This window comes from Crinia signifera, chromosome 3 (genome assembly GCF_055691185.1).
Source record: "Crinia signifera chromosome 3, ASM5569118v1, whole genome shotgun sequence".
NCBI lineage: Eukaryota > Metazoa > Chordata > Amphibia > Anura > Myobatrachidae > Crinia > Crinia signifera.
Genome location: NC_139219.1, coordinates 331,348,241 through 331,361,037, shown reverse-complemented (window position 1 = coordinate 331,361,037; position 12,797 = coordinate 331,348,241). Strand labels below are relative to the sequence as shown.

The following is a 12,797-nucleotide window of genomic DNA, read 5'->3' as shown; positions in this document are numbered from 1 at the left end:
TGCTGCATTGTGTGTGTGCAGGAACTGGTTCCTGGGTTGGTGGAATCTCCTTCCCTGGCACATGAACCAGTCCTGCCTGTCTGCTGCCCCGGGAGACCCCATGCCCAGGAGCTCACCCCCCCTGTGACCACCTGAGGGGGGTCTCTGCAGTGTAGGTGAGGAGGGGGCTGTGCACAGGGAGGGAGGGGGAGGCAGGGGCATTAACCAGTGCAGGATCAGGCAGGGGGGCAAGGTGCTTATTGTGCATACATAATGGTGTATATGTGTTATGTAGGAGGCTGTACTGCCCCCCTTACCCTGCGTACTGCCCCCATACCTGCGTACTGCCCCCCTCACCCTGCGTACTGCCCCCCCTACCCAGCATACTGCCCCCTTACCCCGCATGCTGCCCCCTTATCCTGCACTCTGCCTCCCTTATCCTGTGTACTGCCCTCCTTATCCTGTGTACTGCCCTCCTTACCCTGCATACTGCCCTCATTACCGTGCATGCTGCCTTCTTACCCTGTGTACTGCCCTCCTTACCCTGCATACTGCCCTCATTACCGTGCATGCTGCCTTCTTACCCTGCGTACTGCCCTCCTTACCCTGCGTACTGCCCCCCCTTACCCTGCATGCTGCCCCCTTATCCTGCGTACTGTCCTCCTTTCCCTGCATGCTACCCCCTTACCCTGCGTACTGCCTCCCTTACCCCGCGTGCTGCCCCCTTACCCCACGTACTGCCCCCTTACCCTGCATGCTGCCCCCTTACCCTGCATGCTGCCCCCTACCCTGCGTACTGCCCCCCTTACCCTGTGTACTGCCCCCCTTACCCTGTGTACTGCCCCCTTACCCTGCATGCTGCCCCCTACCCTGCGTACTGCCCCCCTTACCCTGTGTACTGCCCCCCTTACCCTGTGTACTGCCCCCTTACCCTGCGCACTGCCCCGCTTACCCTGCGCACTGCCCTCCTTACCCCACATACTGCCCCCTTACCCCTACATACTGCCCCCTTACCCTGCGCACTGCCCCGCTTACCCTGCGCACTGCCCTCCTTACCCCACGTACTGCCCCCTTACCCCTACATACTGCTCCCCTACCCTGCGTGCTGCCCCCTTACCCTGCGTACTGCCTCCCTTACCCTGCATGCTGCCCTCCTTACCCTGCATGCTGCCCTCCTTACCCTGCATGCTGCCCCCCTACCCTGCATGCTGCCCCCTACCCTGCGTACTGCCCCCCTTACCCTGCATACTGGCCCCCTTACCCTGCATACTGCCCCCCTTACCCTGCGTACTGCTCCCCTTACCCCACATACTGCCCCCTTACCCCGCATGCTGCCCCTTTACCCTGCATGCTGCCCCCCTACCTGCGTACTGACCCCTTACCCGCGTACTGCCCTCCTTACCCTGCATATGGCCTCCCTTACCCTGCGTACTGCCCCCTTACCCCCGCTTACTGCCCCCCTTACCCCGCATACTGCTCCCCTTACCCCGCATACTGCTCCCCTTACCCCGCGTACTGCCCCCTTACCCCTGCGTACTGCCCCCTTACCCCTGCATACTGCCCCCTTACCCTGCGTACTGCCCCCTTACCCTGTGTACTTACCCTGCGTACTGCGCCCCTTACCCTGCGTACTGCCCTCCTTACCCCTACATACTACCCCCACCCCCCCCCCCCCCCCCCGATAAATATTTGTAGAATTTATGACAGTGGGGGTTATTCAGACGCTTTCAATCAACTTACAAACGGGCAGCAATCAGGAAAGCCACTGGATTTTAAAGCTGTATGCCTCGTGCACTCGCGCTGCAATCATGGTTTGATAATATCCTGATTTGCTATATCGCAGCCCAGTGGTCAGGTCTGAATAACCCCCGCTGTGGGCTGATCCTGATTGACCTGTGTCTGTGTTCTGTTCTCTCAGGACTGTCTGTGATTGGGTGACGGAAAACCTGCAGAGAGGATGGCGGAGGTGTCCTACTGCAGAATAAAGGAAGAATCCTCAGACTCGGATTCCTGCTGGTACGGTTCCCTCATCACTCATATGTAAGACGGGCACAGGCTGTCACATCGTACAAACGCCACAAATACAGGGGGGGGGGGGGCATTTACTAGGACGTGTATTCTACCTCACATGTCATGTTACTGTGGGCAACCAATCAGAATCTACTTCTAATTTATTTATCACCCTCTAGAACAGGCATTCCCAACCACGGTCCTCAAGGCACACCAGTGCAGGTATTAGTGATATCCAGGCTTCAGCACAGGTGGTTTAATCAGAATCACTCAGATACTAATTAAGTCACCTGTGCTCAAGCCTGGATATCTACAAAACCTGCACTGTTATGCTGTGTACACACGGGGTAATATGATTGCTGGGGATATATTGCTAGCAATATATCCCCAGCAATCATATTGCTCAGTGTCTCCTTTTCATCAGCGATGAAAAGGAGACACTGCTACGGGGCGGAGGGGGAGCGCAGCAGCAGCAGACGCTGCTGCTGTCACTTTGATGGGAGAAGGGAGGGAGCAGCGGCACAGGGCTGGGGAGATCAACGCTGATCTCCCCGGCGCTAACCTCCCGGCACAGCGATCGCCGGGGAAAGCCGCTGGTCGCAGGAGCATGCTCCTGCGACCAGCGACCATTAGGCAGTGCACACGGGAGCGCGCAGCTGGCGATTTATCGCTCAGCGACCATATTCCCAGCGATTTTACATGAAATTGCACCCATGTGTACTCACCTTAAGTGTGCCTTGAGGACCGTGGTTGGGAATGTCTGCTCTAGAAGATAGTAGACAGGATCTGATTGGTTGCCCATAGCAACATCACATGTGAAGTAGAATTCACATCTTAGTAAATTTCCCCCAGTATGTGTAATTGTGTTGCAGTTTTGCAAAGTTTTAATAAAAAAATAGATTGGGCTACCAGTTATTATATAGCGCACACATAATCCGCAGCGCTGTACAGAGACTATTATTACCAGTTATTATATAGCGCACACATAATCCGCAGCGCTGTACAGAGACTATTATTACCAGTTATTATATAGCGCACACATAATCCGCAGCGCTGTACAGAGACTATTATTACCAGTTATTATATAGCGCACACATAATCCGCAGCGCTGTACAGAGACTATTATTACCAGTTATTATATAGCGCACACATATTCCGCAGCGCTGTACAGAGAATATTATTACCAGTTATTATATAGCGCACACATATTCCGCAGCGCTGTACAGAGACTATTATTACCAGTTATTATATAGCGCACACATATTCCGCAGCGCTGTACAGAGAATATTATTACCAGTTATTATATAGCGCACACATATTCCGCAGCGCTGTACAGGGAATATTATTACCAGTTATTATATAGCGCACACATATTCCACAGCGCTGTACAGAGATTATTATTACCAGTTATTATATAGCACACACATATTCTGCAGCGCTGTACAGAGACTATTATTACCAGTTATTATATAGCGCACACATATTCCACAGTGCTGTACAGAGAATATTATTACCAGTTATTATATAGCGCACACATATTCCGCAGCGATGTACAGAGACTATTACCAGTTATTATATAGCGCACACATATTCCACAGTGCTGTACAGAGAATATTATTACCAGTTATTATATAGCGCACACATATTCCGCAGCGCTGTACAGAGACTATTATTACCAGTTATTATATAGCGCACACATAATCCGCAGCCCTGTACAGAGACTATTATTACCAGTTATTATATAGCGCACACATATTCCGCAGCGCTGTACAGAGAATATTATTACCAGTTATTATATAGCGCACACATATTCCACAGCGCTGTACAGAGAATATTATTACCAGTTATTATATAGCGCACACATATTCCGCAGCCCTGTACAGAGACTATTATTACCAGTTATTATATAGCGCACACATATTCTGCAGCGCTGTACAGAGAATATTATTACCAGTTATTATATAGCGCACACATATTCTGCAGCGCTGTACAGAGAATATTATTACCAGGTATTATATAGCGCACACATATTCCACAGTGCTGTACAGAGAATATTATTACCAGTTATTATATAGCGCACACATATACCACAGCGCTGTACAGAGAATAATATTACCAGTTATTATATAGCGCACACATATTCTGCAGCGCTGTACAGAGAATATTATTACCAGTTATTATATAGCGCACACATATTCTGCAGCGCTGTACAGAGAATATTATTACCAGTTATTATATAGCGCACACATAATCCGCAGCGCTGTACAGAGATTATTATTACCAGTTATTTATATAGCGCACACATATTCTGCAGCGCTGTACAGAGACTATTATTACCAGTTATTATATAGCGCACACATAATCCGCAGCGCTGTACAGAGACTATTATTACCAGTTATTATATAGCGCACACATATTCCGCAGCCCTGTACAGAGACTATTATTACCAGTTATTATATAGCGCACACATATTCCACAGCGCTGTACAGAGACTATTATTACCAGTTATTATATAGCGCACACATATTCCGCAGCCCTGTACAGAGACTATTATTACCAGTTATTATATAGCGCACACATAATCCGCAGCGCTGTACAGAGACTATTATTACCAGTTATTATATAGCGCACACATATTCCGCAGCGCTGTACAGAGAATATTATTACCAGTTATTATATAGCGCACACATATTCCGCAGCGCTGTACAGAGACTATTATTACCAGTTGTTTATATAGCTCACACATATTCCGCAGCGCTGTACAGAGACTATTATTACCAGTTATTATATAGCGCACACATATTCCACAGTGCTGTACAGAGAATATTATTACCAGTTATTATATAGCGCACACATATTCCGCAGCGCTGTACAGAGACTATTATTACCAGTTATTATATAGCGCACACATAATCCGCAGCCCTGTACAGAGACTATTATTACCAGTTATTATATAGCGCACACATATTCCGCAGCGCTGTACAGAGAATATTATTACCAGTTATTATATAGCGCACACATATTCCACAGCGCTGTACAGAGAATATTATTACCAGTTATTATATAGCGCACACATATTCCGCAGCCCTGTACAGAGACTATTATTACCAGTTATTATATAGCGCACACATATTCTGCAGCGCTGTACAGAGAATATTATTACCAGTTATTATATAGCGCACACATATTCTGCAGCGCTGTACAGAGAATATTATTACCAGTTATTATATAGCGCACACATAATCCGCAGCGCTGTACAGAGATTATTATTACCAGTTATTTATATAGCGCACACATATTCTGCAGCGCTGTACAGAGACTATTATTACCAGTTATTATATAGCGCACACATAATCCGCAGCGCTGTACAGAGACTATTATTACCAGTTATTATATAGCGCACACATATTCCGCAGCCCTGTACAGAGACTATTATTACCAGTTATTATATAGCGCACACATATTCCACAGCGCTGTACAGAGACTATTATTACCAGTTATTATATAGCGCGCACATATTCCGCAGCCCTGTACAGAGACTATTATTACCAGTTATTATATAGCGCACACATAATCCGCAGCGCTGTACAGAGACTATTATTACCAGTTATTATATAGCGCACACATATTCCGCAGCCCTGTACAGAGACTATTATTACCAGTTATTATATAGCGCACACATATTCCACAGCGCTGTACAGAGACTATTATTACCAGTTATTATATAGCGCGCACATATTCCGCAGCCCTGTACAGAGACTATTATTACCAGTTATTATATAGCGCACACATAATCCGCAGCGCTGTACAGAGACTATTATTACCAGTTATTATATAGCGCACACATATTCCGCAGCCCTGTACAGAGACTATTATTACCAGTTATTATATAGCGCACACATAATCCGCAGCCCTGTACAGAGACTATTATTACCAGTTATTATATAGCGCACACATAATCCGCAGCCCTGTACAGAGACTATTATTACCAGTTATTATATAGCGCACACATATTCCGCAGCGCTGTACAGAGACTATTATTACCAGTTATTATATAGCGCACACATATTCAGCAGCACTGTACAGAGACTATTATTACCAGTTATTATATAGCGCACACATAATCCGCAGCGCTGTACAGAGACTATTATTACCAGTTATTATATAGCGCACACATAATCCGCAGCCCTGTACAGAGACTATTATTACTAGTTATTATATAGCGCACACATAATCCGCAGCGCTGTACAGAGACTATTATTACCAGTTATTATATAGCGCACACATATTCCGCAGCGCTGTACAGAGACTATTACCAGTTATTATATAGCGCACACATATTCTGCAGCGCTGTACAGAGACTATTATTACCAGTTATTATATAGCGCACACATATTCCGCAGCGCTGTACAGAGAATATTATTACCAGTTATTATATAGCGCACACATATTCCGCAGCGCTGTACAAAGAATATTATTACCAGTTATTATATAGCGCACACATATTCCGCAGCGCTGTACAGAGACTATTATTACCAGTTATTATATAACGCACACATATTCCGCAGCGCTGTACAGAGAATATTATTACCAGTTATTATATAGCGCACACATATTCCGCAGCGCTGTACAGAGACTATTATTACCAGTTATTATATAGCGCACACATATTCCGCAGCGCTGTACAGAGAATATTATTACCAGTTATTATATAGCGCACACATATTCCGCAGCGCTGTACAGAGAATATTATTACCAGTTATTATATAGCGCACACATATTCCGCAGCGCTGTACAGAGAATATTATTACCAGTTATTATATAGCGCACACATATTCCACAGCGCTGTACAGAGAATATTATTACCAGTTATTATATAGCGCACACATATTCCGCAGCGCTGTACAGAGAATATTATTAACAGTTATTATATAGCGCACACATATTCCACAGCGCTGTACAGAGACTATTATTACCAGTTATTATATAGCGCACACATATTCCGCAGCGCTGTACAGAGACTATTATTACCAGTTATTATATAGCGCACACATATTCCACAGCGCTGTACAGAGACTATTATTACCAGTTATTACATAGCGCACACATATTCCACAGCGCTGTACAGAGACTATTATTACCAGTTATTATATAGCGCACACATATTCCACAGCGCTGTACAGAGACTATTATTACCAGGTATTTATATAGCGCACACATATTCCGCAGCGCTGTACAGAGAATATTATTGCCAGTTATTATATAGCGCACACATATTCCGCAGCGCTGTACAGAGACTATTATTACCAGTTATTATATAGCGCACACATAATCCGCAGCCCTGTACAGAGACTATTATTACTAGTTATTATATAGCGCACACATAATCCGCAGCGCTGTACAGAGACTATTATTACCAGTTATTATATAGCGCACACATATTCCGCAGCGCTGTACAGAGACTATTACCAGTTATTATATAGCGCACACATATTCTGCAGCGCTGTACAGAGACTATTATTACCAGTTATTATATAGCGCACACATATTCCGCAGCGCTGTACAGAGAATATTATTACCAGTTATTATATAGCGCACACATATTCCGCAGCGCTGTACAAAGAATATTATTACCAGTTATTATATAGCGCACACATATTCCGCAGCGCTGTACAGAGACTATTATTACCAGTTATTATATAACGCACACATATTCCGCAGCGCTGTACAGAGAATATTATTACCAGTTATTATATAGCGCACACATATTCCGCAGCGCTGTACAGAGACTATTATTACCAGTTATTATATAGCGCACACATATTCCGCAGCGCTGTACAGAGAATATTATTACCAGTTATTATATAGCGCACACATATTCCGCAGCGCTGTACAGAGAATATTATTACCAGTTATTATATAGCGCACACATATTCCGCAGCGCTGTACAGAGAATATTATTACCAGTTATTATATAGCGCACACATATTCCACAGCGCTGTACAGAGAATATTATTACCAGTTATTATATAGCGCACACATATTCCGCAGCGCTGTACAGAGAATATTATTAACAGTTATTATATAGCGCACACATATTCCACAGCGCTGTACAGAGACTATTATTACCAGTTATTATATAGCGCACACATATTCCGCAGCGCTGTACAGAGACTATTATTACCAGTTATTATATAGCGCACACATATTCCGCAGCGCTGTACAGAGACTATTATTACCAGTTATTATATAGCGCACACATATTCCGCAGCGCTGTACAGAGACTATTATTACCAGTTATTATATAGCGCACACATATTCCACAGCGCTGTACAGAGACTATTATTACCAGTTATTACATAGCGCACACATATTCCACAGCGCTGTACAGAGACTATTATTACCAGTTATATAGCGCACACATATTCCGCAGCGCTGTACAGAGACTATTATTACCAGTTTTTATATAGCGCACACATATTCCGCAGCGCTGTACAGAGACTATTATTACCAGTTATTATATAGCGCACACATATTCCGCAGCGCTGTACAGAGACTATTATTACCAGTTATTATATAGCGCACACATATTCCACAGCGCTGTACAGAGACTATTATTACCAGTTATTACATAGCGCACACATATTCCACAGCGCTGTACAGAGACTATTATTACCAGTTATTATATAGCGCACACATATTCCGCAGCACTGTACAGAGTATAGTTGAACACTCACATCAGTCCCTGCCCCATTGGAGTTTACAATCTATATTCCCTACCACATGTACACGCACACACAGACATTCTAGGCTTAATTTTGTTGGAAGCCAATTAACCTGTCTGTATATTTTTGGATTGTTGGAGGAAACCGGAGTACCCAGAGGAAACCCACGCAAGCACGGGGAGAATATACAAACTCAGCACAGTTAGAGCCACGGTGGGCATAGAACCCATGACCTCAGCGCTGTGAGGCAGTAATGCTAACAAATACGGGTGTGGTACAGGGGTCCGACAGTCGGGATCCTGACAGTCATTATCCCGACATCGCGATCCCGACTGTCCGGACCCAGACAGCATAGTGAGCGCAACTAAGCCCCTTGTGGGCTCGTTGCGCTCGCCATGCTGCGGGCACCGTGGCTCACTACGCTATGCGAGCCACCTATTCTATTCTCCCTCTATGGGGGTCGTGAACCCCCACGAGGCAAAATAGCAGGTGGCTGTCGGGAACCCGGCTGTCTGTGTTTTGACAGTTGGGATCCCGACGTCGGGTAAATGCCTGTCGGGACCCCGTCCGGCACCCAACCAATACACCATCCGTACTACCCACTTTTGTCTGTTGAACGATCTGATGCTTATGTCGACCTTCCCACCCCATCTACCTTAGCCATGTCGACCCATTTCATCTGTGGATCTATTGACCTTTAGTGGTGGACTATATCGAGCACTTGATCACTCTAAATATCCCGTTTTGTGGTTTCTGTGTCCAGGTTGGACTCCGGGAACTTAGAACATCTCTCCAACATTAAAGCAGAAGAGGAATGGGAGGTTTATTCTCGCGCAAGGTCGTTTAAAGGACACTTCAGTTCAGGTACGTCCCACGCGGCCGGATCAAGCCTCTTCCTCTCTACCTAGAACTGGTTATTGTGCTACAGGGTTATCCTCAATGAGATACAGTATTCCCGCACAGCATCCTACAACATGGTTAGCCCGGAGAGGGTTCCCACAGAACCTTCCCCCCCAGTAATGGCCGCTGCACATGTGTGGTCTCTCCATATGCAGCAAGTTTAAAACATATCAGTGTCCCTGCAAAAATTGCTATCACTTTCTGTTAGGAGTAATTTAGTCCGCTGAGTGGCCTCTAGTGGTCATTGGTGGGACTTCACCTCATTGAGGTAAGGAGTAGTCAGCCTTCTGTGATGTGCGTCTGAGGGGGAATTTGAGGATGGGCGGGTGATCATGGCCACACTGTCTGGTGCTCATTTCTCCTATTATGTTTCTGTTGAGCAGATGAAGAAGTCGTGGACACAAAGGTGTTTGACGATGTCCCGAACAACAGCTCTCATGGACCAAACCCCAACTTCAGACGTATGAGAGGCAAATACGGCAGAGGAGCTTACAGGCCACGTGAACGGGTGCAGAGCTCCGACAGGTCCTCTCCCGAGAAGTCCATAGCCAGGGAAAGAAGTGCCGTCGATTCTGCCGGGAACATTACCTTGATGACCGAGACGATATATAAATGCAATAAGTGCGACAAGACTTTCTACACTCGATCGGGGTACAGGAAACATCAGAGGAACCACTCAGAGGAGAGCGCCAACATCTGCGAGGCCTGCGGCGAGGCCTTCACCAGCTGGACTAGTTACAATCTGCACAAAGAGGCCCACACGGAGGGGAAGCCCTGGGCTTGCACGGTGTGCCACAAACATTTCAGACTTCAGTCCCATCTGGCCAGGCACGAGAGGACCCACACAGGGGAGAGACCCTACACGTGCGCAGTGTGCGGAAACTGCTTTGCCCAAAGCTCCAACCTCTCGTCCCACATGAGGACCCACACTGGGGAGAAGCCGTACGTGTGTGGCGAGTGTGGCAAGTCGTTCACTCATAATTCCCAGCTGACGGTCCACCGGACGGTCCACACCGGCGAGAAGCTCTACAAGTGCCCGGAATGTGGGAAAGGCTTTGGAAGAAGCTCCCACTTGGCCTCCCACCAGAGGACCCACACGGGGGAGAAGCCCTACACCTGTCCCCACTGCGGGAAGAGTTTCAGCAGCAGCTCCAACCTCATCTTACACCAGAGAACCCACACTGGAGACAAGCCCTATGCATGCGTTATATGTGGGCGCAAGTTCAGCAGCGGTTCCAGCTGCGCGAGACACGAGAAGAGGCATTCCGGGCGAAAGGCGTACCCGTGCCGAGGGTGCGGGGAAGACTTCAGCAGCAGCGAAAGTTATATGCGCCACTTGTGTGTTCTTATAAGTTAAAATTTGTTGCCTTCTTGTGGTTTGGGGACCAGGATCTATTAATATAGTTGACGTTTGTTGTACTTCAGTAGGCTGCAGGCACTAGCATTAATCCAGAGGTGTCCTGGAGGAAACTATTCTTATTATTTATAGGTAGATGACCAAGCTCAGACACTTCCCTCGGTTCGGCGGAATCCTCTAAGGCACAGCTGGAAGTAAGGCGTTACTGTATGTGTACGTGCGGTGTACCGGCGCCCCCAGACGTTCTGCTGCGGCACCGCTGTTGGAAGGCCGGGGAGTGTCACCGCCCTGTGTATGAAGTGGTGCAGAACAGAGACTGATGAAACGGCTTTTCAGATTGGGATCATAGGACAGACGGCATGTTGTGTTATTCTTCAGCTTAGTCATATAGAGGCGTCGATGTACGTTCCATTGATAATCTTATTGCACTGTGAGGTCTGACTTACTGTATGTGTAAATCGTTGCGGATAATAAACACTTGCACACACGGAACGCACCGTCCGGATGTAGTCCTGTTTTATGTCCTCAGAATCTCACATCGGACACAGTGGGGCTGATTCCTACTGGGGGCAGAGCCATAAAACAGGGGACAAGCCCTGCTACAATACAAGGGGAGCGTTTTGCTTGCATGCAGGGTAAATACTGGCTGCTTTTTGCATGTAGCCCACACCTCTACACAATCTAATTCTGTATGTGTTACATCTGCAGCGCAGCACAGTGTTACCCAGATGCACACGCCCCCTACAGCACAAAATGGTGTTACTAAGGTGCACAGTTACATCTGCCCCCCCTGCAGTAGAGCATGGTGTAACTCAGACATACATGTTACATCTGCCCCCTGCAGTGCAGCAGGGTGTTACCCAGATACATATTTACATAAGCCCCCTGCAGCACAGCATGGTGCTACCCAGATACATATGTTACCCCTTGCAGTGCAGCATGGTGTCACCTAGGTGTATAATCACATCTGCCCCCTGCAGTGCAGCTTGGTGTTACCCAGATACATATTTTCATCTGTCCCCTGCAGCACAGCATGGTGTTACCTAGATACATATGTTACATCTGCCCCTTGCAGTGCAGCATGGTGTCACCTATGTGCATAATTACATCTGCTCCCTGCAGCATTGCATGGTGTAAGCCAGATACAGAAGTTAAATCTGCCCCCCTACAGTGCAGCACATTGTTACCCTGGTGCACAGTAATTTTTTTTTTTTTTGTGCAAAGTTTTTAGTTATTCTAATTCACTTTTCAAGTTTTACACAAGCACAGAACAGACCCATGTTTCTCTTTGTATCTTCAGCAAAAAAAGTAAAATATGTAACGTAGAGATTCTGCTCCTAGGAATAAATGTGCCTAGCTGTAACCGGAGGAGGCGGTCTCCATATTGGCTCCTTCCTTCTCTCCAGAGCATGAGACACTGCCAGGGGGCGTGGTAACATGTTTTGTGACCTGCCATGCCTCTTGCTATACAATACTATGATTACTGGCATCGTAAATCGGTGGGCGGGGCTGTGATGAAACGATAAGGCGATATTAACGTCGCCATGCCTTCCAGGAGTAGAGGGGAGGCACCAGGTGGCTGAGAAGGGATTTTCGTGGAGTCTCTCGGACATTCTTGGAGAGTAGGTAAGCGTGTTCTCCCTTCCACCAGATACCGATAACTGGTCACATGTCCTTGTGCACTCACACACACACACACACATGTGGCCGTCATTGTGCTGGAGAGTGGCAGCCATTTTCTTGTAGCACACATTATTATTATTATTATTCCCAGTGCTTACTCCATGGTGAGCATAGAGTTCTGCTGTCTTCACTGGATTCAGGGA

General features: G+C 46.6%; 1 protein-coding gene across 4 annotated transcripts; it reads left to right on the top strand.

The window, feature by feature from the left end:
* Positions 1–11,472, top strand: LOC146064906 (uncharacterized). Of its 4 annotated transcripts, none has more exons than XM_083178894.1 (4): positions 1–155; positions 1,898–1,995; positions 9,478–9,578; positions 9,998–11,472. In XM_083178894.1, exons 2-4 carry the CDS (start codon positions 1,937–1,939, stop codon positions 10,969–10,971), a joined length of 1,134 nt encoding a protein of 377 aa, XP_083035020.1. In that variant the 5' UTR covers positions 1–155; positions 1,898–1,936; the 3' UTR covers positions 10,972–11,472. The 4 variants fall into 4 exon arrangements, with proteins under 4 accessions (XP_083035020.1, XP_083035017.1, XP_083035019.1 ...); XM_083178891.1 differs by having other exon boundaries at positions 1,898–2,019; XM_083178893.1 differs by having other exon boundaries at positions 21–151; positions 1,898–2,019.
* The last annotated feature ends 1,325 nt before the right edge of the window (positions 11,473–12,797 follow it).

Coding starts and splice junctions, on each gene's coding strand:
- LOC146064906 (XM_083178891.1), top strand. CDS start 1,937: ATGGCGGAGGTGTCCTACTGCAGAATAAAGGAAGAATCCTCAGACTCG. Junction 2,020..9,477: donor GGTTCCCTCATCACTCATAT/GTAAGACGGGCA, acceptor TTCTGTGTCCAG/GTTGGACTCCGGGAACTTAG. Junction 9,579..9,997: donor TAAAGGACACTTCAGTTCAG/GTACGTCCCACG, acceptor TCTGTTGAGCAG/ATGAAGAAGTCGTGGACACA.